At 40.0% G+C, this 27,670-nt stretch overlaps 1 protein-coding gene across 1 annotated transcript in view; it reads left to right on the top strand.

Annotated features, from left to right (window-relative positions):
* TDRP (testis development related protein) overlaps positions 1-27,670 on the top strand; it is a 72,857-nt gene that overhangs the window by 10,178 nt on the left and 35,009 nt on the right. The window contains exons 2-3 of the mRNA XM_004463144.4: positions 5,168-5,445; positions 5,714-5,918. Coding sequence (XP_004463201.2) covers positions 5,168-5,445; positions 5,714-5,918 — 483 coding nt within the window. The remainder of the gene's footprint in view (positions 1-5,167; positions 5,446-5,713; positions 5,919-27,670) is intronic.

Below are 27,670 nucleotides of genomic sequence, written 5' to 3'. Positions count from 1 at the left end.
GTAAAAAAAGATATGTGTTAATCTATACAAATGAATGGAAGAGGTAAAAGCCCAATATAATGTTTGTAACTAGCAGTACTATTATGTGGATATGAAAGGGGTTTAAAGCGACAGTCTAAGGTCATGTATATTACTAAAAGGAAAGTTAAAAAGTGTAACATGGAACTGTATAGTGTAGTAAAACTGCATGTGAAATATGATTATGGGTAAATTGAATTATATAAGACTGCTTTTCTTTGAAGCTGATACTAAAAGATGTTAATATCAGATAAAAACTTAATGCTAAGTGATACAAAATACTACATATCGTATGATTCCATTTAAATAAAATAGAAATATAAATCAATTTATAAAGATGAAATTAGATTAGTGGTTATATAGGGCTGTGGAAGGACTGCTAAGTTGCATGGAGTTTTTCTTTTTGGAGTAATGAAATTGTTCTACATTTTTTCTTGGTGATGAATGCACAAGATTGTGATTATACTAAAAGTCATTGAGTATACACTTTGTTTTTTGTTTTTTTTTTAAAGTTTTTAAAATTTTATTTGTTCTCTCCCTCTCCCTCTGCCTGCATCTGCTGTCTGCTCTCTGTGTCCATTTGCTGTGCATTCTTCAGTATGTGCTTGACTTCTCTTTTTACCTTCTCTTTAGGAGGTACCAGCCACTAATCCTGGGACCTCTGATGTGGGAGAGAGGCACCCAATAGCTTTAGGCACCCCAACTCCCTGGTTTGTTGCGTCTCTCTTTGTCTTTCCTCTGCGTCTCTTTTTCGTTGCATCAGCTTGCGATGCGGGCCAGCTTGCCTTCACCAGGAGGCCCAGGGAACTGAATCTGGGAACCCCTAGATGGTAGACAGGAGCCCAGTCACTTGAGTCACATCCGCTTCCTTGATTATACACTTTGGATAGATTGAATGGTATGTGCATAGATCTCAAAAGAACTGCGTAATAAATAAACAAATAATTGCATAAGAATAACCAGAAATAAGCAGTTATATTTGGCTGGGGAGAATAGAGAGATTGAGAGGAGATGAGATTTTTTGTTTCTTTCTCTCAGTTTTATTATTATTATTATTACTGAAATAATGAAAATTCTCTAATAATGATTAAAATGATGAATGAACAACTATGTGGTTATAATAAATAACACTGATTGTACACTTTAGATGAATTGTATGCTTTATTAATATATATCAATAAAATTGATTTGTTAAAAAAATTTTTTTTTAATCCAGGTTAATGGCTCCAATTTCTGTACTCTTTCCATTTCATGAGGTAATGTATATAAAATAACTAGCAAATACTTGGTATGTAATAAGCACTCAATAAATATTAGCCATAGCTTTTATTTTTATGTCTACTAATGCTTTTATATTGCGAGAATTAATTACCAATCTGGGAGTATTTATTTGGCAAACATTTTGTCTTAGCACTAAACTAGGTACCATGAAAAGGTATAAACTGTTACTTTAATATATACCTATAGTTACGAGTACTAGAGAACTTTGATTAGGAGGATATTAAAAATAAATTTTAATACATCAGGATATGAAAGTAGGTCTTAAAACCTATTGAGCCTAACATTTACAGATTACCTCAAATTCCCCAGATGTTATTAATGATCTTTCCTTTGCTATTAAGAACAACTAACTGCAGAAAAGTATGGCTCTTTCTGTGTGGATTTTACTTGGCCTCGGTATGTAGAAACTGGGATGTGGGAGCTCAGACTCTATTAAATATACCTGCTTAGTCACAGCTCTCAGGTGTTTGAAGTCTGCACTTCATTGAACTAATACAGTTTTGAAGTTGGAAAGGATTGGGAGGTACAACTCTCTTCCTTTTCAAATGCAGCCTCGACTTACCTCCAAGTAGGAGGAACTCACTGTCTCCTGGGGCAGAGCATTTCATTCTCAAACAGCCTTGGTTGCTAGAAAGTTCTTTCTATATGTTCTCCAAAACCCCACTCCTTAAGATTAATTTTACCTGAGTAGAATCTCACTAAGTGGAGACTTACGCACGTTGAATTCAGACAATGATGACAAACTTGATCTTTATTAAGAAAAACGTTATTAGCACCAGTGAATGATTTCTGGGACATTGTTAGTCAAGAGGGGGCATTCGGTCTAAAATTAGTAGCTTCATCTAATTGAGGGTTTAACAAATTAAAGATTCTTTAAATATGTCTTTCCGAATCCAGAAATAAATTATGTATCAGGTTGTATTTTTATGACACTCAGTTGTTTAAAGTTTACCTCTTGTGGACATTCAGAACGGTCGTAAGTTAATTTTATACACACTTATAAATGAGTGAATAGATGGATTATTTCAAATTCATAGAACTCATGAGAAGTTTGTCTAATTCCAAAATGCCTTAAGTTTTCCCAGCAGAGCATGGTCACTTATAACTACCTGCTTCGTCCCTCTTTCCCTTCCTTCTATTTGCATTAGGTTGCTGGCTTTTACCTCCTACAAAGAAAGCTCTCCTTTCCTGCTATACTCTTTTACAAAGTAAAGCTAAATGTTGTTTAAAATATTCCAGAATTTAGCTTTTTGATTTATAAGACTGGCCTTCTTCCAGATCATCCTGAATTTGTTACACCGAACATTCTTAATGCCCGGAACAGTGGATATGTCAGACTGAAATAAAGCTGGTGTGTCTGGGCCAAAAGCCCTGAGCTTTCTAAAGGGAATTCAAGTTATTTTAGCATTTGTTTGTTGAAGTGTTTTGAGTTGATGTGCCATGTTTTACTTGTACTGTGCTTGGATCATGGCTTTGTTTTGTAGCCTCTGTTTTATGCTCTTTGACTTTTATCAAAGTTTTGTGCTTGGAGTGTGTTTATTTTGACAGCACCTCATGGGCTGTGGGTTACAAATTCATTATGTGTTTGTAGTACATATCATAACCATTGTCAAGCCTATGTATTTGAAATTCTTTACGCTTTTGTAGCCTGGAAGGTCAAGCTTGTTTGAAAAGGTGCACATATTTAACATTCTTAAATATTCCCCTGAAGAAGGAGCTTTTAAATTTAGTTTATACTGGGAGGCATATTCTTTAGTAGGTGTCCTCTGGTTTTATTTGATTTTATAATATTCTTGTCCAGTAGTTTGGACATAATTGTGTATGTGTAGGTGCATGAGTGATTGTTTATCTCATGATTCTCTTTATTTATTGAGCATGTAAGATGGGGTTTTGAAGAATCCAGGTTACATGTTTTGGTTTCAAGGTAGCTGGTTGATGTTTAACATTTGGCTTATCCTGATCAGCTCTCTGGACCCTTCTCAGACCTTAACCAGTTAACCTTCTGTGCCTGATGTTTTCTCCTCTTCCCTCCTGTGCAGTCACCATCCAGTCTGTTCTGGGGCTCCCCGAAACCGGCTGCACAGCATGGAGGCTGGCTCCTGGCAGTCCTTTCCCAAAGACTAGGTCACAGCTGCTTTTCATTTAAAAAGTTTTGTTGCTAATCACTTCTGGAAAATCCAAAAGGTATACCTTAGTGTTTAGAGCATTATAGCTACAAAGCTTACTTTTACAGAAGCTTGCAGTTCTGGATTCTTTAAAAAATGTATTTTTAAATTACCCAAGTAATACATAAATATATGTTGGTTGTGAAAAGTGTAAGCAATATTGAAGTTTGTTGAGTAAAAAGTTTTTCTGTAAAAGTTAATTTCCTGGGTGGGAGGGTATAAACTTAAAACTTTGATAAAGACTAACAAATTGCCTTCTGAAGTTTGTACTGATTTATGCCCCTGCCAACAGTGGATGAAAATTTCCCTACACCCTTTGCAACATTGGCTACAATTTTATAAACATTTGCATAATGTTAATTTGCATTTCCCTGATTACAGAGGAGTTGAATACCTTTTCATATTTTGTTGCTTGATTCCTTTCTGAGACAGGAAATTAAAGTACCTTTACTCTCCTCCTTTAGAATTCTGGTGAGGGTCAGGAGGACCTTTTGCTTTAAGATGGATCTTGTGATCACAAATTCATATCCATTCTGAAAAATACCATCAGCGCAGACTGGGGACCTCCTCGCTTCCATGACTACAGACTGGATGACGGCTGGGGTTTACCATTGTCACTGTGAAGTATGATTGTCATCTATCTTGACTGGAAAAAGTAACAATTTTATACTGTCAAAATTACCCCCCAAATTACCTTATTGTCTATAAATTACACTATACACCTTACACTTTCTTTGTCGACGGTTTGTGCAACTCTTAAAATCATTTACACATTATTTCCATGGATTTTGCCACGCGTGCATGGGTGCATTGCCTGTTTCAGGCATCTAATTGCTGTTTTAATGAATTTAAGACATGCAATCTGCACTGTTGACGAAAGGTCAACCCATAATTGCATTCCTATAATTCCCGTTTAGGTTCCAATGCTTGATATTTGGCGCTGATATCAGGTCTACCCTTCATTTTGTGTCTCTGAACTTTAATCATTACAAAAGTCTCCCTTCCTTTTCCTCTTGTTTACTTGAACACAATCCATTCATTTTCGTCAGGCCCAGGTTGCAAATAAACCAACCAGTTAATTTTCTAAGCTAGTCTATAAAGACTTCACTTCTTTATTCCTATGGAGCTTACCACGCTATCACTGGACGCTTGGGTGTTGACTTTTTCCTCCCCCATACATCCTACTTCCCAAATATAGTCTTTCAGGGTAGTGTCACACACTTATCTCTTTGTAGTAACACAATATGAAAACAATAATCCTTCAGTTAACCACTTCAAGCCCACACCCTGGTGACTGAGTCTGATCTGAGACCGAGGAGTCAAGGCATCTTGAGGTACTGGTTCCGTTTCCCTCCTCGGCCCACAGCTCTTCCTCTAATATTTATTATAAACACTGCCTGATGAACACTGCGATGGAGTTGATGACATTTTTTCTGAATTATTACAGAGAGTAGGTTAAAACGCGCCTGTGTGCCGAATGCCAATTTTCTGCTGAAGCGAGCAGGCCTTCTGGGATCATTTTCTGAGTGAAAAGCCCCCGGAGTTGGGGCGCCCAGGTTGTAAGTAACTTATTGAGGGCGGAGGGGCGCAGGGCGCTACCGCACCCCCGGCCGGGCTGCCCCGCTTTCCCTCCGGCGGCCCTCGGGCCTCAGCTGCCTCCGCTTGAACCTGAACTTTCCCCCTCCCTCACACGGCTCCCAAAGGGGCGGGGGGCCGGGGAGCAGCGACCCGGGCGGCGGCCTGGGGGGGCGCCCCTCAGCCCGGCCCCAGGGCGGGGCCCGCGGGCACGCGCGCCAGCCGGCCGCCGGCGGCGCCGTTGCCGTGGTGACGGGCAAGCCCGCGCGCTCCCCCGCCCGCCCTCCCTCCCTCCGCGGGCCGCTCGCCCGGAGCTAACATGGCTGGGCCCCGCGGCCGGCGGCAGGGGCAGCAGCCGGCGCTCGGGACAGGCGGGGCTGCGGCGGGCGGCGGGGGCCGCGCGCAGGTGAGGAGGGCGGCGGGGGGCCCGCGGCGCGGGGGGGGGCCCGGGGCCGAGGCACAACCCACCCCTCTTGGGGAGCCCCTCTCGGGCCGCCCCGCGTCTGGAGGGCGGCGGGCCCGCGTCGAAGCGGGGCGAGGGGCCGGCGCCGGAGGAGGCCCGCGGGGCGCCGGCGCCTGGCCGGGCGGGGGGCGCGCACCCGCACTTGGCCGGGTCCCCGCACGCCGCCTTTGGCTTCGCCTCAACTTTGTTCCCCGCCTGGGTCTCGGGACAGGAGCCGTGAAGCCCGCGCATCCACCCGCTCGCCAGCGGCCGACGAGAGGGAGGACGGAGCCCGGCTCGCGGAGCCCCCCTCCCCGGCCCGGAGCATGTGGAAGCTGAGCAAGAGCAAAGTGCTCCTGGACGACTCCCGCGAGGACGAGGACGGCCTGCGCGAGGGGAAGCCGCCGCCGCCGCCGCCGCCCGCCGCCGCCGCGCAGGTAGGGGCGCCCGCCCGCCCGGGGCCCCGGCTGAGGCCCGAGCCGCTGCGGGTGCGCGCCGGGGTCTCGGGGTGGGCTTCCCGGCCCGAGCAACCGCCTGTCCCGCGCCGCTGCGTCGGGGCGGGCGGCGGAGGCCCCGCGGGCTGGGGGCGCAGGGCCCGGGGCGCGCGGCCGCCGCATGACTCGGCAGTTCCAGCCTCCGGCCGGCCGCCCCCTTCCGCCCCGGCACGGCGCTGCGGGGGTGCCGCGTGGGGGGGGGGTGATTCCTGGAGCGCACCCGGGGGGCCGCGAGCCTTGCGGGGCTGCGCCAAAGTGATGCCCAGGAAACGTCCCCGGGGAGCCGGCCCCTTGGAGGCGCAGCGAGCTGGGCGCGGCCCGGGGTCACTAACAAGTGGCAGGGGTGGGCCGAAAACTTAGAGCACGACGGCTTGTCGGGGGCGTCCTGTCCTCGTCGTTGATGCTGCTCTTGGGCACTTCGTTACCCCCACCACGCCCCATTGTATTAGGCAATTGTATACCTTGTCCTGAGAGCATTTTAAGCAGATGAGAGAATTCGGAGCCTGTCCCACATAAGCTTTTACACGCTTCCTTAGTTATATATATTGCAGTAACAGGAGAATGGGCCAATTTTAGGTTTGGGGGTGGGGTGGAAGTGCGAAGCGGGGACACACCTCCAAAGCAGAGTCTTAATTTTTGGCCCTTGCTTTTTTTTTCTTTTTTACTGCTCATTGCTGTTATTCCTCCTTTGAGTCAGAGGATGAAATATACATTCCTGTAGAGGTAGATATTCTCACAGACTAACATTTTAAAGTTCAGTCCCAGGATAAGTGTTCCTAGGTGGCTGTGCCCGATATTGTGGGGAAAATGAGCGAAAATTCCTGAATCGCCTAAGTTGTAATGGCCTGTTCGTTGAGATTAGAAAGCTTTTGATGATCATTAGCAAAATGTTAGGTGTGGTAAATATTTGTTTGGTTAACAATTATTTTCTTTCCCTCACCCTTTGATTTTCTTGAGGAGGAAGGCTGATGCCCTTTATGCAGAAAGTTGAAAGGCACTGGCGGTACAAGTTTTCGAGATATGCTTGGAATGCTTAGAATTTTTAATTAAAAAGGGTCCCAGGTGGATCCTGTGTGTGCTACATATGCCCCTGCCCTCTTGTTTTTCCACTGCAGTATTCCTTTTCATGTGCCATGAAATTTAGGTCAGGAATTCAGCATGTTTTGAAGAATAAGGGTCGTAAAATTACTTTTCTTTTTTTTTTTTTTTTGCTTGTTAAGTGTTTGGAAACTTTCTCGAGATGCTGTTGAAGCTGCTGTGCAAGTTGATGATGTGTATCGCCTGAGGATCTGTGCATAGTTCATGAGATTGTTTTCTTCCCCAACTGGATCAAAAGAGCCTTCATGAGGACTAAAATTGTTTTGTCTTAATAGATATTTCTTACAGGAGTTAAATGCAGGTTCCTAGCCCATGTCAAATGGAGTTGCCTGTCCCAAGCATTTAAATATGGTTACTAGCTGAATGTTGAGTAATCAGTCACTCTTGGATAGTGTTGGTGCTTGCCCTACTTTTTATTTTTTAAATCTTGAGATGTTATGGTTTCTCTAAACAGCGGCCGTCTTAGATGTCACGATGAGTACTTTTAGGTGACTGCTGAGTTACCTGAAGAAGCTGAACATACAGTGATTTGACAATGATGAGCAATAATTTTGTTTCAGGGTGGACTCTTGGAAAATTCAAGGTGATCCTTCATTTGTTCTGCTCCCATGTCTTCTAATGATGGCTAAAGCTATTCTTTCCGCCTTTGTTTTTATTTGAAACATTTTTACCCAGCAGGAAAGTTGGAAGAATCCAGTGACTACCTACAACCCCTTCGCCTAGTTTTACCTGTTATTAACACTACCACTTTTTTTTTTTCTATCTTTTAATTTTTTTAATTCATTTTGTAAAAATATTACATTCAAAAAATATGAGGTCCCATTCAACCCCCCCACCCCACCACTCCCCCCCCAGCAACACTCTCTCCCATCATCATGACATATCCTTTGCATTTGGTAAGTATATCTCTGGGCATCGCTGCACCTCATGGTCAGTGGTCCACATCATAGCCCATACTCTCCCACGTTCCATCCAGTGGGCCCTGGGAGGATCTACAATGTCCGATAATTGTCCCAGGACAACTCCAAGTCTTGAAAACGCCTCCACATCTCATCTCTTCCTCCCATTCCCCGCACCCATCAGCCACCATGGCCACTTTTCCCACACCAATGCCACATTTTCTCTGTGGACATTGGATTGGTTGTGTCCATTGCACATCTATGTCAAGAGGAGGCTTAGATTCCACATGGATACTGGATGCAATCCTCCTGCTTTCAGTTGTAGGCACTCTAAGCCCCATGGTGTGGTGGTTGACATTCTTCAATTCCATGTTAGCTGAGTGGGGTAAGTCCAGTAAATCAGAGTGTAGGAGTTGAAGTCTGTTGAGGCTCAGGGCGTGGCTATCATATTGTCAGTCCAGAGATTCAAATCCCCTAGATTTATCTTAAACCCCAGCACCAACTACAATTCCAGTAAAGTAGCATGAAAGCCTTGTGAAAAGAGATCCCATCTGTGTCCAGCTCCATCACGCAGAAACACCAGCTCCAAAGAAGGGACAACTGACATGGCAGTGAACCCCATCTGCCATGACCATAGAACCTGTGGGTCTCTTTAGCCCTCAAAAGAACCAATACCTGGGGTTGTATCTACTTTATCTGTCTCTGAGACTCTCAGGTGTGCATAAGGGCAATCCTTCTGACATCCTCCAGACTCTTTTTTAGAGACTCATAGCCATATAAACTCATTTGTCCTTTCCATTTCCGCCTTAATTTAGGTCAAACAGCATTTTTAACTCCTGTTATTATATGTAGACAGGGATATTCTGCTGGTCCGCGTTGAACCTTTAATTCAAGGTCATTTTCTAGTTGCATCATCAGTTGGTACTTGCTGGTGATCCCTCAGTGCCAGGGGACACTACCACTTTTAAGGCCTTTTTTCTGGCCCTTTGGTTTACAGAGTCATCTATATTCTATTTCAGTTTTATACTACTTTATTAGGTATCTATAGTTTAATGTGTAGGAAAAAACTTTGCTGTAGGAAAAAAAAAGAAAATTTTTGTTCATTGTCACAGATTAGTCATACTCTAAATTTGGTAAATTCCTTCGAAAGGACTGATCTTTCTTCCAAACTAACTTCTCTTTGAATTAAATTTTAAAATTTATGACAAGTCTACCATAAAACTTCTGCCTACAAATTTTTATTTTAAGGTTCAGAGAAGTAGGAATTAATACATGAGTAGGATTTAATGGATCTGTTAAATTTCCTATCATATTGGAAAGAAGATCTCAGTTGTTTCATTTTCAAAAAAAAAATCAGCGGATTTGTTTTTAAACATTTAGCTTGACAGTATACTTTGCCTTATTCTAGAAAGAAAGTTTATAGTGCTATCTGTTGTGTTTAACTTCCTTGGAAATCAGGACAAACACCTATTCTACTGCTTTGTGTTTTTAAAAATGAAAAAATAGCTTAATGTTCTATATGTTTGAAATGTGAGGCATTTGAAATCATAACTTAGGTTTAAGGGCCATTTTAAACTATTAGCAAAACAACTTTATCATTGTGAAAAATACATTTCTCTGTCTTCTCTTTGGGCCATTGGCCTTTTTTGTCATACATAATGTCTATTTTGTAATAGAATGGTGACGTTTATGAGGGGAATCATTAATTCCATTTGCTCAACAAGGAGAGACAAGTTTCAATCAATCTAATGTTTATTATAAAAAATAAAGCTAGCATGCATATGGTGAAATATTTAGAGGATGTCAAATGTTAGGCCTCAACTTTGTTCCTCTTTCCGATGGGAGTCATTGTTAGGTTTTTAGTATGTTCATCCATAGAACATACATACGTTAAATAAATGTATGTTTAAAAAAAACACATTTACTTTCTCACTATATATACTTTTCTGCACCTTGAATTGTTCTCTTAATAATATGTATGTATTGGAGAGCTTTCTGGTTCAGCATCCCTGTGGTATGAAATGGATGTGTCAAAATTTATCTAATTGAGCCATTTCTTATAAGATACTGAGGTTGCTAATTCATTTTTCTTTTTTACTTCCCCCCCTCCCTCAAAGTTTTATGCAAATAGCAGAGAAGGAAATACAGTTTAACATTGATGTGGTTTATATTCTTAGATTACTTGCTTCAAGGCTGAACTAGCTAGAATTTAGCTGAATTTAAGTTGACGCCTTTAATAACCAATCTCAGAAATTTTGACTTATTTTCCATCCAAAAAGTTTGAAAGATTTATACATGTTCTGTAGGCATTGCAATTAAAAAAAAAAAAAATCAGGGAACATTTCAGGAAGTCCAGAGAATAAACAGTCTAAGCTCTAACATTCTTTTTGTAGAATGGTATATTGGACCCAGTATAGGCTATTAGGATAGAATGTGGGCTCTGTCCCTCCATCCTGGTTCCTTCCCTGCTTCTATGTTGAAACATTTTGTTATTTTCCATTATTTCTTGGGGGAAAAAAAAAGAAAAGCAAATATTCAGTCTTTTCTTACATAGAAATCAACATACTGTAATCACTGTTTTACAGCTTGTTTTTCCAACTTAACAATAAGTTGCATTCTTTCCTATTTGCATGTAAAGAGCCTTCCCCTTCCTCATTCTTTCGTGTGTAAGTATGTGTGTGCATAGGTGTGTTTAAATGGACTTCAGGTTCACTATGTCCCTAATGCCAAGGAAAGTGGCAGGCACATACATAGCTGGTACTCATGACATGAATGAACTAGGCACAGGATTTTCAAATAACACAACCACTTTGTGGGGCTGCTATAATATAGTTATGTTCAAAGTGCTGAGGGAATTAATTGTAGAGAAGTGGGGAGGGGGGAGATTGTAGAGTAGCTTTAATTTTCCCTAGGTCTTGAAGGATGACTAGGAGTTCTCCAGCTTTAGAAGATGGATTCATTTTTAGATATAGATGCATTTTGGGATAAGCAAATACTTCTTTGTAGGATTAGTTCTATAAGATACATTAGCCAAATCAGGTATTTAATAAGCAAAACTACTTTAGTCAAATTTAAGTTAAAGTTATTTCAGGCAAGATGGAGAGGAGCCAGAGTTAGAAGAGAAAAGAAAAAGGATCACGGTTAAAACACCTCACTAACCCTTTCACCCTAGATTCAGTGTAACTCGTCTTAGAAGGAATACTTCTCTTACTTGAAGTGCAGCACTGTTTGATAGAAATATAATGTGTCACATATGTAATTTAAAATTTTCCAATGGTCACATTAAAAAAGTAAAAAACATGAAATTAGTTTTAATGAAACATTTTATTGAATTCAATGTATCCAGAATATTATAACAATATATAATTAATATAAAAATTTTTTTAATGAGATACTTCTTTCAATACTAAGTCTTCAAAATCTGGTGTATATTTTATTTTAAATTTATCAGCACATCCTATTTTGGATACTAAATTTTTATCAGATGTACTTGATTGGTATTTGATTTTATCGAATTTACTGTTGAAAAAGATTCTTCTACCCAGGTTTTTCCAAGCCTACTTATAAGTTTCCAATTAATGGAAACGAGTATCTCTTTTTAAACTGAAATTTAATCATTAAAATAAAAAATTGAGTTCCTCTGTTGCACTAGCTTGATTTCCATCAGAAGCTACCTAAGGCTAATAGCCACTGTGTTATCAGACACCACAGTGCTGGAATTGTCCCTCAATTCAGTACAAATCATCAAGGAGGGTTTGTGGATTTACCTGCCTCAGCCTGTGGAAGCTCTTTAGGAATTAGCTAGGTAAATTCTGAGATTCTCTACTATGTTCTTTTAGTACAATAAGCCACTTGAGGTAGAAATGATTATGGCTTAAATATCTTTCTCTTTGTCCCTACCATATTACTCTATATAACTCACCTGCAAAAACTAATATTAAACTTCTGGATTGAAAATGTGTTATTCTTAAGGAGTTAAAAACCCTACTTGGTTAGATTCACTTTTATTGGTTTTTACTAGAGCTTAAGATAGCATGACTTAGAATGTTTTTAAAAAAATGCTTTTTTTATTACATTTAAGTTAGTCTCTTGGGTTCAATATATGACTCAAACCGTCATTGAACATGGAGTTTAGCTCACTTGTCTTGTTTTAAGACTGGTCTAGCAAACTGTCTCTTACCTCGCTTAAACCTTCCTCAGCTAGGTGCATTGTCCACTTGAGATGAGCTGTGAAGTAGTCTACTGGTTTCAAGTCTGATTTAGGGGGGCAGGGTATATGTTTAGAGGCTAATAAAGCCCCTCAGCCTTAGAGATTTAAAGCCAAAGACGGTGCTCAGGAGGACTTTCATCTATTGTTTCAGAATGAATAGAGTCAGACTAGGAATGGCTACCAGATTTTGTAAACTTTATTGCTTCCCCCTTTGCTTTCTGTTTTATCATTGTCTACTCATGGCAGGTAGTTCATTTTATGGTCATTTTCTTTCATGCATTGTACCTTGGGTGTGAGGGCTTTTGTGGGTCTGTGTGGCAGTTTGAATTTATTTTATGAATCCCCAAAAGAGAAAGATTATATTTTTAAAACTAATCTATTCCTGTGGGTGTGATACCCTTGCTTGCATTAAATTCAGTTGAAGGTTCCTTTGATTAGATGACTTGATAAGATCACTTTTGGACTTTTGATTGGAGTACCTCAGTGGGTCGTCATTCATGTTGAGTCTCTGGCCTCTCGCTGGGTCTGTATTTGACCCTGCCATGTGGAAGAGGGCTAGAGGATGGTTTAAGCACGAAGCCCTTGAGGCTGGGCCTGCAGAGCAGCTCAAGAGGAGAGGGTGAGTCCGGTGGGGCCTGCAGAGCAGCTCAAGAGGAGAGGGTGAGCCTGGTGGAGAAGCCTGAGACCCGGGCAGAAATTGGCAGCCATCTTGCCTTGTCCCGTGCCCAGATAATAGAAGCAAGAGTGGCTGACTTTGGTGACAAAGCACCTCTTAGGGTGCTTCGGTTTGGACTTTCCTCAACCTTGGAGCTATAAGCTTTTACGCCAAATACATCCACTTCATAAAAGCCAACCCATTTCTGGTACTTTGCATCGTTAGCCCTTTGGCAAACTATAATAGTTGATTTTATGGATAATCAGACAAACAAAGGTTCTGCTCTTGGAGTCTTACAATCTGGTCAGGGACACTGTGGGAGAAGATTGTTTCTTACTTTTATTTTTTATAGAAACAGAGAAGGGAGGGTTGGTAGCTGCTACCAAAGACGAGGAAAACAGAATAAGTGCATGGAGAACTTGGAAAATTGGTTTGAATCTCTGGAGAGGCCCTGGGCCAAGTAGGAGAAAGAGCCTTTTGGAGCTCCTTGTGTGGACAAATGTTTCAAGATATTAATAAATGTTTGTTAAGGAAAGAAAATGGTTTAGTTTTATAATCTTGTAGATGGAAGTACAGTATTCTATACAGAACTTTTATTGGGTAAAAAACGTGGCAGGTATTAATCAGTTCTAGCATTTGAAAGATAGTTTGAATTCTCTAATGACTGCTTGCTATTGCATGCAGCAAATGAAATACTTTACGGGCATACCTTGTTTTATTGTGCTTTGCTTTATTGAGCTTTGCAGATATTATGTGTTTTTTTTTTTTTTTTTTTAACAAATCGACGGCTTGTGACAACCCTGTGTTAAGCAAGTCTTTCGTCACCATTTTCCAACATGTGCTCACTTTGTGCTTTTTTTATTACATTTTGGTGATTTGTACAATATTTCAACTTTTTCATTGTTATACTTTTTATGGTGATCTCTGATCTTTGATGTTACTACTGTAATTGTTTAGGGACATTGCGAACCCTATGCATATAAGACTGAACTTAATCAGTAAGGGTGTGTGTTCTGACTGCTCCCCAACTGACCATTCCCATCTTTCTTCCTCTCCTTGGGCCTTCCTATTCCCAGAGACACAACACTATTGAAATTAGGCCAATTAATAGCCCTCCAAATGGCCTGTAAGTGTTCAAGTGAAAGGAAGAGTTGCCAGTCTCTAACTTGAAATCAAAAGCTAGAAGTGATTATTAAGCTTAGTGAAGAAGACATGTCAAAAGCTGAGCTAGGCCAAAAGTTAGACCTTTTGCACAGTTAGCCAAGTAGTGAATGCAAAGGAAAAGTTCTTGAAGGAAATTAAAAGTGCAACTCCCAGTAAACTTGCAAATGATAAAGCGAAATGGGCTTAATGCGGATACTGAGAAATTTTAGTGGTCTGGATAGAATATCAAACCAACCACAACATTCCCTTAAGCTAAAACTTAATCCAGGGCAAGACTAATTCTTTTCAGTTCTATGAAGGCTGAGAGATGTGAGGAACTGCAGAAGTAAGAAAAAAAGTTTGAAGAAAAAGTTGAAGCTAGCAGGGGTTGGTTCATGAGACTTAAGGAAAAAAAGCTGTCTCCATAACATAAAAGTACAAGGTGAAGCCGCAAGTGCTGATGTAGAAGCTGCAGCAAATTACCCAGAGATATAGCTAAGATAATTGATGAAGGTGGCTGTATGACACAACAGATTTTCAGTGTAAATGAAATAGTCTTTTATTGGAAGGAGATGTCATCTAGAGCTTTCATAGCTAGAGAGAAGAAGTAGATATCTGGCTTCAAAGGACAGGCTGACTCTTGTTATAGGGGCTAATGTAGCTGGTGGCTTTAAGTTGAAGCCAGTGCTCATTTAACATTTCTAAAATCCTATGCTGAATTGACTCTGCCTGTACTCTATAAATGGAAAAACAAAGCCTGGATGACAGTACATCTGTTTACAACATGATTTACTGAATATTTTAAGCCTACTGTTGAGACCTACTGTTCAGAAAAAAAGATTCTTTTCAAATTATGACTACTCAGTGACAATGCACCTGGTCACCCAAGAGCCCTGATGAGATGTACAATGAGATTAATGTTTTCGTGTTTGCTAACATAATGCTCCTTCTGCAGCCCATGGATCAAGGAGACATTATGACTTTAAAGTTTTCTTATTTAAGAAATGCATTTTATAAGGTTTTATCTAGTATGAATGGTGTTTCCTCTGATGGATCTGGGCAAAATACATTGAAAACTTTCAAGATTGGAAAGGATTCACAATTCTAGATGCCATGAAGAATATTCTTGATTCATGGGAAGAGGTCAAAATATCCACATCAACAGGAGTTTGGAAGAAGTTGACTTTGAGGGGTTCAGGACTTCAGTGGAGAAGTCACTACAGATGTGGTGGAAATAGCAAGAGAATTAGAATTCAATGTGGAACCTGAAGATGTGACCGAATTACTGCTATCTCATGACAAAATTTGAACAGATGGGGGGTGGGTGTAGCTCAGTAGTTAAGCACCTGCTTCTGATGTACGAGGTCCCGGGTTCATTCCTTGTTATCTCCTAAAAACAAACCAGCAAACCAACAAAGAACTTGAACAGATGAGGAGTTGCTTCTTATGAATGAGCAAAGAAAGTGGTTTCTTGAGATGGACCCTATTCCTGATGTAGATGCTGTGAACATTGTTGAAATGGTAACAGGATCAAGAATATTATATCAGCTTAGTAGATGAAGCTGCAGCAGGGCTGGAAAGGATTGACTCCCAATTTTGAAAGAAGTTCTACTGTGGGTAAAATGCTATCAAACAATATCACATGCTACAAATAGTCTTTTTTGAAAGGAAAATTCCATTTTCATGGCAAATTTCATTGTTTTATTTTAAGGTATCGCCACAGCCACCCCAACCTTCTGCAGTCACCACGCTGATAAGTCAGCAGCCATCAGCGTAGAGCACATCCACCAGCACAGAGATCATGACTTGTTGAAGGCACAGAGATGATGGCTAGCATTTTTTAGCAATTAAGTATTTTTTTAGTAAGGTATGCACATTGTTTTTATAGACATACTGCTGTTGCAAATATAACTTTTATATGCATTGGGAAACTAAAAAATTCATGTGATGAGCTTTATTGTGATTGATATTTGTTTCATTGCTTATAAACAAGTGTTCATTTATATAGCTTTAAGTGCTTTCATAGAAATTGTCTTAATTGATCTTTTATGTCATTCCATGAAAAAATGGGCAATGATCTTGCAGTCAGGAAAAAGACATCAAGAACCATGTGTGATAATATTCATTATTCTTTGTTCTGACAGTGTAGGGACTAAAAGGAATTGGATAATGATTTTTTTTAAAAGATTTATTTATTTTTATTTATTTCTCTCCCCTTTCCCCCTGCCCCCTGTTGTCTGCTCTCTGTGTTCATTTGCTGTGTTCTTTGTCCACTTGCATTCTTGTCAGCGGCACCGAGAATTGTGTCGCTTTTTTATTGTGTCATCTTGCTGCGTCAGCTCTCCGTGTGTGTGACACACTCCTGGGCAGGCTGCACTTTTTTTCACGCAGGGTGGCTCTCCTTATAGGGCGCACTCCTTATGTGTGGGGCTCCCCTATGCGGGGGACACCCTTGCGTGGCTCGGCACTCCTTATGCACATCAGCACTATGCGTGCGCCAGCTCACCACATGGGTCAGGAGGCCCTGGGTTTGAACCCTGGACCTCCCACATGGTAGGCAGGTGATGCTCAATCACTTGAGCCAGATCTGCTGCCCTGGATTTTTTAGACAGTTAGGAATTGTGTTCATCATATTATTTCTACAGAACTTGCAGCTAACAGATACCTTTCCAGGAGAGACTTCTGATTTTCTGCTAATATATTTTATTTTCTTCTGCTAGTAGTAACCCTCAGGTTTTAGTTGGGTACTTGGCTTTCCATCTAAAGACCAGTTCCCAACATCTTTTTCAGGCAGCAGTAGCTCTGTGACTAAGTTCTGGCCAATTGTATGTGAGCAGAAACTACACGTGCCTTTAAAGGGCCTGGATGCGCCCCCTGCTTCCTCTTTCCCCCTTCACTTGGGTTAGTAGACATGATGGGTCATCTTCCACCCTGTGGATGAGAGCAGCTCCCAGAGACAGCAGAGGAACAAGATGAAGGAACCTGGATTCCTGACACTGAGCACTGGACTTGCTCTTCTGGACTTAGGTGAAAGAGAAATACAGTTCTGATTGGTTTTTGTTTTTCTTTTCTTTTTTTCTGTTACAGCAGACTCTTACAAACAAAACACTTCACTCTGCCCCCTCCACCTACAGTATGCAGTGCTACTTGAAATCCGCTGCCCCCCTGCCTCTATTACTTGAACTTTAAAATAAAACCTGGTGTAATGTTGCGTTTTCTTTTAACTACTTGTTTCTCTTTTTAGGTTTTCTTTACCAGATATTTGGCTGTGGCTAATACTAAGCTTGTTGACTGAAGGTGAATAATACTTTTTCAAAACAAAATTGTTTTATTGTGGTTTTTAAAAATAAATGGAGGGAGCAGATGTGGCACAAACAGTTGAGTACCCACCTCTTACATGGGAGGGCCCATTTTCGTTCCCATTGTCTCCTGAAAAAAACCTAATAAGCAAAACAAACGAAAAAGTCAGGGAAGCTGATGTGTCTCAGTGGTTGAGCACTGGCCCCCCTCATATGAGATCTGGGGTTCAATCCCTGGCCCCTAGTACTTTAAAAAAAAAGTTTTTCTTACAATGTAACTATGATATTTTGTTTAATTGGGTCAGAGGGTATACTAAGAAATTTTACAGGGAAAAGACTAAGGGTGCTATATTCTTGTAACTTTTCATTTTTGTCATTGAAAAATGTGTCCCTAAATTTTTGTTATAGATGTATATCCATTTCAAATTAGACTTTTTATTAAGACAATATTTAAGTAAATGATTTCTTTAAAAGAGATGATAGGGAAGTGGATTTGGCTCAACTGATAAAGAGTGTCTGTCTACCATATGTCTAGGGTTCAAACCCAGGGCCTCCTGACCCATGTGGTGAGCTGGCCCACATGCAGTGCTGTTGCATGCAAGGAGTGCCGTGCCATGCATGGGTGTCCCCCGCATAGGGGAGCCCCATGCACAAGGAGTGCGCCCCATAAGGAGAGCCGCCCATGTGAAGAAAGCACAGCCTGCCCTGGAGTGGCACCGCACACATGGAGAGCTGATGCAGCAAGATGATGCAACCAAAAGAGACCCAGATTCCCAGTGCCGCTGACAAGAATGCAAGCAGACATGGAAGAACACACAGCGAATGGACACAGAGCAGACAGCTTGCAGGGGAGAGAGGGGAGAGAAATAATTTTAAAAAAGGTCCAAAAAAAAAAAGAACTTAAAAATAAAAGAGATGACAAACTTCTGTCTCAAGGATTCAGAGTGGTTAAACTATGTGGGAATCAGATATTCAAGTTGATAGTATTTGTATCAGTCTGCCAAAGGGGTGCTGATACAGAATACCAGAAATCTGAAAGGGTCATCATTTGGAATAAAAGATTCCAGTCCCAAGGCCGTGGAAAGACCACAGTCAGCCACTGCGTGTTGAAGCAAGATGGTCTTGGATCCCCACCTGGTCTCTCCTTCCCCTCTGGCCCTCCAGGCCTCCTTCCGAACCGTCTACATCTGTAGTCTCAGCTGTTCTGGTCTCTTCCCAAGGCCAGCTGCAAACTATCAGGCGAATGGCTCATCTCTCCCTGGGGCTTTAGCTGTTTGCGCTGTCTCCTTTCTGTCACAGGGCAGGATCAAAATGACAGCATTCTCTCCTTTGTGTCTTCTTGTGTCTGTCTGTCCATGTGAGTGTTCCTTTATATCAGACCCACCAAAGGGGCAGGGACTCAACCTGAATCACACCTACTGACATGGTCATATCAAGGAAAGCCCTCAAAACAATGTTAATGGGTAATCTAATCAAGGGCCCCTCAGCTGAATTAAATATAGCAGAGGCTATCACACCCAGGGGAATAGACTTGTTTATAAACGTGATCTTTCTTTTTGGGATTCATAATATAATCCCAAGTTGTCACAGTATTCCATTATTTTTTCCCCAGTCTCAGTTTAATATCTTTTGAAATGGTAATGATTTTATTTGGTACATTTGAAATTCACTGTCATGACTAGGGGCAAAGTTTAAGTTAGAATGGTAAATAAATCATACTCATCTACCAGCTTAGAAAAAGCAACAACAAACAAAATAAGCTAATTTAAACTCTTAGGGGTTCATCCAATCTTGACATATTTATACTAAGTCTTCCTGGCAGCAAAATTTTTTTCTAGTATCTTCAGAGTTGTACTTGATTGAAAATCTTCTATTTTTGTGTCTGTCACATCATCCTTAGCTTTTAAAGTTGTATTTCAGTCATTCACTCATTCATCAATATTTATTGCACTCTGGCAGTATGTCAGGCAGTGTTCTACATGCTGGGCATATAGCAGTGAGGAAACCAGGCAAAGCTCCTTGCATTTCCTGGAGCTTTCTTCATATCAGGATTCTGGCCTAAAGTGAGCAGCTAACATAAGGAGAGAGTAGTGTGTGATAGCCTGCTTGGTGGTGTTTTCCAGGTTTTAACTGCTTAGACGATGATGGTTATGTATTCTTAAAGGTTAGAAGTGACACATGGCTGAGGTAGGGTGGCTGTCATCAGTGGCAAAGAGTTAAATACCTTAAAGGGTGGCATTTGCTTTGGAGATGTCACAGTGGTCTAAAGACTGGCTCTTGGTTTATAACCTTTAGAACAGGGGTAGGCAAACTTTATGTAAAGGGCCAGATAGTAAATATTTTTAGGCTTTGCAGGCCCTACTGTTTCTGTGGCAACTTATCAACACTGCAGTTGTAGTAAGAAAGTAGCCTTAAAAAAGTGTAAATGAATGGGCTTGGCTGTGTTCCAAAAATCTTTATTTACAAAATGGGGGGGGGGGGCATTTGTCCCACAGGCTGTAGTTTGCCTGACCCCTGCATCATTGAAATGCATAAATATCTGATTTATAGACTGATATGTACACACATATGTTTGTATATCATAATGCTGAATGGCTCATTCAGCTGAACTACTGGATTTACTGTTGATCAGAAATTAAATAGTTAAATTATATTTGGAAAGGTGCTTGGTGAGCATATTCCAAAAGTAAGGGAAGTTAGTTGTATGATTAAAATATTTAATGGCATCAGGGATGATAATATGGTAATATGATGCATCTCATTTCTGTGTTAGAAGCTGTCCGCTAAGACAGAGCTTTGGCAAGTGGTGAGATATGCCTTTTTTTTCTCTTTATTTAGGAGGTACTGGGGATTGACCCTGGCACCTCGTATATGGGAAGAAGGTGTTCAACCACTGAGCTGTACCTACACCCGAGATTTGACTTTTAATTTGACTCTGCTTTTTTCTCCCGTGTCAATGTTTTTTTTGGTGTGTGTTTTTTTTACTGACAGTTTACTTTTCATATATTAGTGCTTTTTTTTAATTTTTAATTTTTTAAAGATTTATTTATTTCTCTTCTCCGCCCCCCCTCCTCCGCCCCAGTTGTCTGTCTTCTGTGTCCATTTGCTGCATGTTCTTCTTTTTGTCTGCTTCTGTTGTTGTCAGCAGTACGGGAATCTGTGTTTCTTTTTGTTGCGTCATCTTGCTGTGTCAGCTCTCCATGTGTGCGGTGCCATTCCTGGGCAGGCTGCACTTTCTTTCGCGCTGGGCGGCTCTCCTTATGGGGCACACTACTTGCGCGTGGGGCTCCCCTATTCAGGGACACCCCTGCGTGGCGCGGCACTCCTTGCGCACATCAGCACTGCACATGGGCCAGCTCCACACGGGTCAAGGAGGCCTGGGGTTTGAACCGCGGACCTCACATGTGGTAGACGGATGCCCTGTCTACTGGGCCAAGTCCACAAGTTTAGGGCTTTTAAACATATGATGGGTATATGCTCACCAGGAAAAGTTTGAGAAATATACTCAAAAGTACAAAAAATAAAATAAAAACTACCTGGAGTCCACCACTGTTAATATTTTAGATTAGAATTAGAGTATTTAATTCATCTTTTTTCTCATGTCTGAATAACTATTTTAAAAAGTAGTATCATACTATACATATTCTTTCTCATTCAACATTCTTTAATGAGCATGTTTTCTTTTACCATAATATTTTTTGCAGATATGTTTGACTGCTAAATTTCTGTGCTACGAATGTGTTTTATTTAATCAGATCTCTGTCCTGATCAGGTTTCCTGATATAAAAAAAATTGCTGTAAATAATGTTTAAATTACAACTGTGTATGGAATACTTGAGGCTTTTACATAGGCTATTACATTTTTGGTTCAAAGTGTATGTGTGTTTTTTTAGGTTTCTTAATTCATGTAGCTGCTACCTTCCAGAATGTTTGTACTAATTGCACTTAATCAAGACGTGATTGCAACCGACAGCTCTAATTGGTGTAAGCAAAAAAGGGGCTCTAGTCATCTGAGGTGTGAGAATCAACTGATGCCCCTACGACTTAGCCAAAGGGCCCATAATGCTTGCACTTGTTCCCAGCTCTTTTGGCTTCCGTGTTGAATCCACTTTCACGCAGACTGCTTGCTTGTCCACAGCAGCCCTGGTAGAAAGAGAGTTTTCGCTTTCTTTATACTGTGCCTACCCCTAACCCTCAAAAGAAAAACCTTGGAATTTAGCATTTTTGCCTCCTATTGACTTAGTTTGATTATACGCCCATCTCTGAACCAGTCCCTTTGTCCCAAGCTATGTACTGCTCTAGTTGGCCAGCCTTGTGCCACCTCTGATAGTTGAGGCCGGCCATACCTGAACCACAGGACTACTACCTGCGAGGTGTAGGAGGACTAGTTCTCCAAAGAGAAAACTAGGAGGTGTTCCAGAGAAGGGAGAAGCCCATCACATGTGACGAACTTCTCACCTGCAGAATTTGAGGTATCTAGTTCAACGAAACATTATTAGTATTAAAAGAGAGAGAGAAGGAGTCTTATACTTTCCAGATTAATAGTGGTGGTCTTTCATAATTATCATCACTTACATATCTTTATTTTGTAAATGCTTGTTTCTTGACCTCTACTCATTTTTTTCCCTGTTGTGTTGCTTGTCTTTTTCTTTATGATTTTCAAATACTCTTTAATAGTTGCTGATTTTTAGGTATTAATATTTTTACTGTTTTGTCATTTGTCTTATGGTTTTTGTATGTTTTTTAAATATGAAAATATAAATTAAAAATGTTGAAAATCTGTCTTGTCTCTGTTTTTTTGCCCTCTTGTTCTTGTGCTTAGAAGGGCATTTCCTTCTCAGAGATTAGTTTCTTTTAGTTCTTTTATGGTTTCATTTAAAAGGAATAACTTTAATCTGTGTGGAATTTATTTTGCTGTCTGTTGTGAAAATAAGGATCTAACTTTTTTCTCTTAAAATAGTTAACTGGTTGCCCTAGTGCCACTTTTTAAAATCAATTTTCTTTTTTCTGCTTTTTCCCCCTTTTTTATCACACTGTTTCTGTATACCTAAAATCTATTTTGGGATTTGTTGGGTTTTCCATTCTGTTCTATTGAGTTTGTGTATTCTTATTTCATCTCCACATTTTTACTTATTGAAGTCTTATAATGCATTTAATAACTCATAGTACAAGTTGCTTTATTAGACTTTAAAATAATATCTGCCTTTCCCTGTTTACTTTTTAGGCAAAGGTAATCTCAGAATTTCAACTTTTTCAAATATAGTCTACATTCTTGAGGGATATGACAGAGGTGCAGTAGTGACAGTAGCTTACATTTGGGGCAAAACAGTTGGGTTCAGATCTGAATCTTCAAAGACCTGTCTGAATTAATTGGAGCTATAATAGATTCTGTCTCTCTCCCACCCCTACCACATTTAGGAGTTACTCTCCCAGACCAATATATCAATTTGAGAATAAATGATGTTTTGTAAATATTTATTGTGCCATCTAGCTAATTTTCTTTTCCTTTATCCAGATCTTCTTTTTAATACAATTTGTTAAGGAAACTTGTAACTTTTTTCTGAATGTTTTAAATGCTTTTGTTCTTCTGAAAGGCATTTTTTCCCTATTTTTTAGCTGTAATAAAGCTCTTTATTTATATATATTTTACAGTCACTCATTTCAGCAGGTCAGTGGTTCTTCATTTTCTTTCATTTTTCACTTATATAGTCTTTGCCTAAATAGCAATAATTGTATTTTCCTTTCCAGTAGTTAGAACTTTTTTTTCTGTTTCATGCCATGTACTTATTATAATAACTTAGAGAATAATGTTTACTAATAATGTTAGAGCGATGCCACATCTTCCTGACTTCAGTGGATTATGTCGGCTAGAATATAATTTGTTTTGGTAGGTGCTTTGAGCAAGCCAGTATAGACATTGCTTAAAATGCATTATGTATAAATTCATAGTTTTAATCAGAGAAACAGATGAAGAACAGCACCTGGATCCAGATTGCTGTAATGTTCTAGTTTTGGGGTTGGGTAGTAGGTCAGTGTTGTTCATTATATTATAATGCTTTATAATTTACTGGGTGGTACAAATGGAAAAAAGAAAGGCGGGGGCTGGGAGCATTTGGGGCTGAAGGAATTACATGTGTGATGCATGCAAGGCCTCAGGCTTGGGGCACTTCCTGATATGAGGTGACGCCCCTGTAGCTATGGAGTCCTGAATAAGCAGAACCTCGTGCAGCTTGACGTGCAGCTTGAGACTGGAGAGGTCAGCCTGGGCTCAGGTCATGTAAGGCTGCAGAGCTGTAGTAACCATTGTATGTTTTATCCTAAAGATAATAAGTCCTGGAAGGGTTTTAAGGAGTTTGAGTTTTAAAAGCCAACTATTAATAACAGTACACATATCTTTTTCTCTCTAGTCTTAGTGTCATTACCGCATTGATCTCTCCTTTTATCACTCCTTTGTTATGTTATTACAACAGCTTTCTAAAGTGGATTTCTGTACTTCTGTTTTCTCTTTTTCTATCTAAGCATGTCTCTCCCCTCTTCCTTTTTCTTCTGATCCCCTTTTCCTTCCAACAGTTTCAGTGTTGTATTTTAAGCCTTGGAAATCTGGACCCTTTATCCATTCCAGCCTCCTGCTTTATACCAACCAGAACTATTTCTGCAATACTTGGTTTATAATAACAGTATTTATAATAGCTAAAGCTTATTGAATACTTATTCTGTACTTTGAAGGCAGTGTACTGTCCTAAGTGCTTCATGTATGTTATCTCCTTAATTAATCACGTAGGTAGGCCCTAGTAAGGCCCCTGGTTTACAGAGAGGAAACTGAACGATGGAAATTATAGCACTAGCACATGGCAGGGCACTGTTTATTTATTTGTCCTTTGTTTATCTACTACTCTTCATTTTGATACCCTCACTCCAATCTGTCTAATTTATATCTATTCTTCAGAACTGACAAATTTCACTTTTATTGTAGAATCTATTAACACTTAAGTCTTTTTTCCTCAAACTGCTTATTTTGTACTTTGTGCAATCATTTGTTGCTAAATTTTTCACATTTATGACTCATTTGTTAAGATAGTGCCAGTTGCTATAACAAATAGACCCTCAACTTACAGTGATCAAACATTTTAGAAGTTTATTTCTTGCTTATTTCAGTCTAGGCAGGTGTGGGTTTGTTTGGTGGCATACCAGCTTCTTAGAAATCTTGGCTTGGAAATGACATTCACTTCCATAGATTTCGTAGGCTAGACTTTTGTCACGTTGCCATACACAATTGCAAGAAAGGCTGGGAAATACATTCTAGTTGTGTGGCTCAGGAAGAAGAGGAGAGCTGCGTGTCTTAAATGGTTGTGAATTTCTGTTCCTCTTCATATGCATCTCTGTGTCTCATGTAGTGCTTTGTGTGATTAACAAAAAGTTACTGGAGTCAGAATATGAAAGAATCTTTTCTTCATTCCACTTTATTCATCTTTAAATGGCCTAGGCTTATTTCTTTGTACCTTGGCTCTGATCTTCACCCCTCTCTTTCATTTTCTTAATCTTCACTAAGTTGTAGGATCCTTTCCATTTTCTTCCCACAGCAAAAACAGGAAACCTGGAGTATCAGATTCTTGAAAGAATAGTATGAGTCTGGGCCTGCCTGCTCTGCATTGTCATAACAATTGAAGATGACCGTGGTGACGCTCTTTATCTCAGGAGGGAAGAGAAGATGAGAGGGAGGATGATGGAGGACTTGGGGGGAGTTGGGGAGAAGAGAGGAGATGACCGCATCCCAGGAGGCAAGGTAGGCTGGTGGTGGGTGCCCCCACAGCTGGACATAGTGGAGCAGCCTCTCCTCCCTATCTCCAGAAGTTCTCCTTTAGAGCTTGCTCTCTGTTGCTCTGAGGACCTACGCGACTGGCCCGACCTGAGCCAGTATGTCCTATGTTTGTATGCCTGTGATTGTGTGTGATTTTAGGTCTCTGGTGACAGCTTCTGGCCATAGTTAATGTCCTGCCCCAAGCCCCAAAATCTCACTGGATGATGACCTTTAGTTGGAGAATTATTCATTGGGGGAAGTTTTGATTTTGCTTTATTAGTTCTTCACTGTTAAGCTCCTGTGTGGACTTTGAGAATAATCTTTTTTTCCTTGTTATCCTCAACCCAAGCTTCAGTGAAATATTGATTATATGACAACATAGGTTTTTGTGAGCTCTTATATTCCCGTTGTTATGATTGAAGAAGAAATTCAAAGAACCTTATAGGAAGTGGTTAGGAGCAGATGGAATTTTACATTGACTTCTGACAACAGATTAAATTCATCTCTGAAATATTTCTAGGGAAAAAAAGTCTTTTGTATTTTGGTTGGCAAAAGTAATGGGTTCTCATTCTTCACTGGGATTGATTTTTTTAGTTTCTTAAAAACAAGAGAAATTTAAGTATCTTAAATATTGTGAAAAGCAATATTCATCCTTTTAAAGGACCTCTCTCACCCTGAGTTTTACCAGGGGCCAGGCCTGCATATTGAATCTGCTTTTAGAACTGATTTAGTACTTACTGACATAGGTATGTGTGGATTTGTAAGGAACAGTTAATGTACTTATTGAATTAATCCTTTTCAGTCTTTCACAAATCTGTTGAACAAAAGAATATTTGTACCAAGACTGTTTTAAGGCTTATAGATCCATTTGCTAAGTAGGCAGTATTTCTGGTTTTTTATTGTGATTATCTAACAACTCCAAATATATTAATTAAGTTATGTTTGTTTTCGCAAGGCATACACGATTATGTGAAAGTTGTAATGTATATTGCCTACTGAAATTGAATATTGTCATTTAAGAAGGTTAACTTGTGTTTTGGCCAAATACTTTGTTAAAAAAAATTCAGTGTTGTGGAAAGTAAAATAAAAATTCCCTTTTCCTACTCCCCAAATACCACTCCAAAAACATTAATATACTGTTAATATATAATTAACCATTTAATTTTCAAATACATATTTTAAAAGGACATGAGACAGAAGACTTTTAGAAGGGGAAATGATTAAAAATTGAGTTTAAAAGCATTAAATGAATTGATCAAATCTGAGTTCCTAAATGTGCGTAAATAAGTATAATAGGCAGGGTTCTTCAGAGAAACAGAACCAACACAAAAGAGATTTTTTTATAGGAATTAGTTCATGTGACCATGGGGATTGGCAAGTCTGAATTCCGTAGGGCAGACTGCAAGTTTGAAACTCCGATTAAGGTTACCCTTGAATTCCTCAGGAAAAAAGGGGGCCAGCTAACGTAGAGATAGAAATTCTTCTTTCTGGCAGCTGAAATCCTCGGTTCTCTAGTAGTTTCCAACTCAAAATTGGAGGCAGTCCTCTACAGCTCTACCTCTGCTTTATCTACTGAATCCTATGTTGTCATTTCCACTATGCTCATAGTGTCTTCATGAGGAGTAGATTCCATCTCAAGAAACCGTGTTCTTTGCTCATCCACAAGAAGCAACTCCTCATCCTTTCAAGTTTTATCATGAGAATGCAACAATGCAGTCATATCTTCAGGCTCCTCTTCTAATTCTGGTTCTTTTGCTATTTCTACCACATCTGCAGTTATTTCTTCCACTGAAGTCTTGAACCCCTCAAAGTCAGCCATGAAAACTGGGTCAGCTTTTTCCAGACTTCTGTTCATGTGAACATTTTGTCCTCCTCCCATGAATCACAAATATTTTTAACAGTTTATGGAATGAAGATCCTTTCCAAAATGTTGTCAATTTAGTTTGCCCACATCCATCAGAAGAATCACATCTGTTGTGGCTAGAGCTTAAGAAATGTATTTCTTAAATAATCAGATTTGAAAGTTGAAATGACTCCTTGATCCATGTGCTTGTAGAATGGATATTTTGTTAGCAGGCATGAAAACAATGTTAATCTCGTACATCTCCATCAGAGCCCTTGGGCAACCAGGTTATGTTATCAATGAGCAGTCATATTTCAAAAGGAATCTTATTTTCTGAATAGGGTCTCAACAGTACACTTAAAATATTCAGAAACCATTTTGTATCAGATGTGCTGTCATCCAAGCTTTGAGGCAGTGTCAATTTAGCATAATTCTTAAGTGCTGTAGAATTTTAAGAATGTTGAATGAGCATTGACTTCAACTTAAAGTTACCAGCTGCAATAGCCTCTAATAAGAGTCAGCCTGTTCTTTGAAGCTTTGAAGCCAGGCATTGACTTTCTGTCAGTAAGAAAGTCCTAGATGGTATCTCCTTCAATGTTTCATCTCCATTGAAAAATCTGTTGTCTAGAGTAGCCAACTTAATTCTTTTTTTTTTTTTAAAGATTAAAAATATTTAAACTTTTCTTCATAAACACTTTTAACATTTTTTCAATTTAAAAACAGAATGGATAGCATAAACATGTTTGAATA

Source organism: Dasypus novemcinctus, chromosome 25, assembly GCF_030445035.2.
Source record: "Dasypus novemcinctus isolate mDasNov1 chromosome 25, mDasNov1.1.hap2, whole genome shotgun sequence".
Lineage (NCBI taxonomy): Eukaryota > Metazoa > Chordata > Mammalia > Cingulata > Dasypodidae > Dasypus > Dasypus novemcinctus.
Note: the sequence above shows the minus strand (reverse complement) of the source record. Positions and strands in the feature narration are given on the sequence as shown.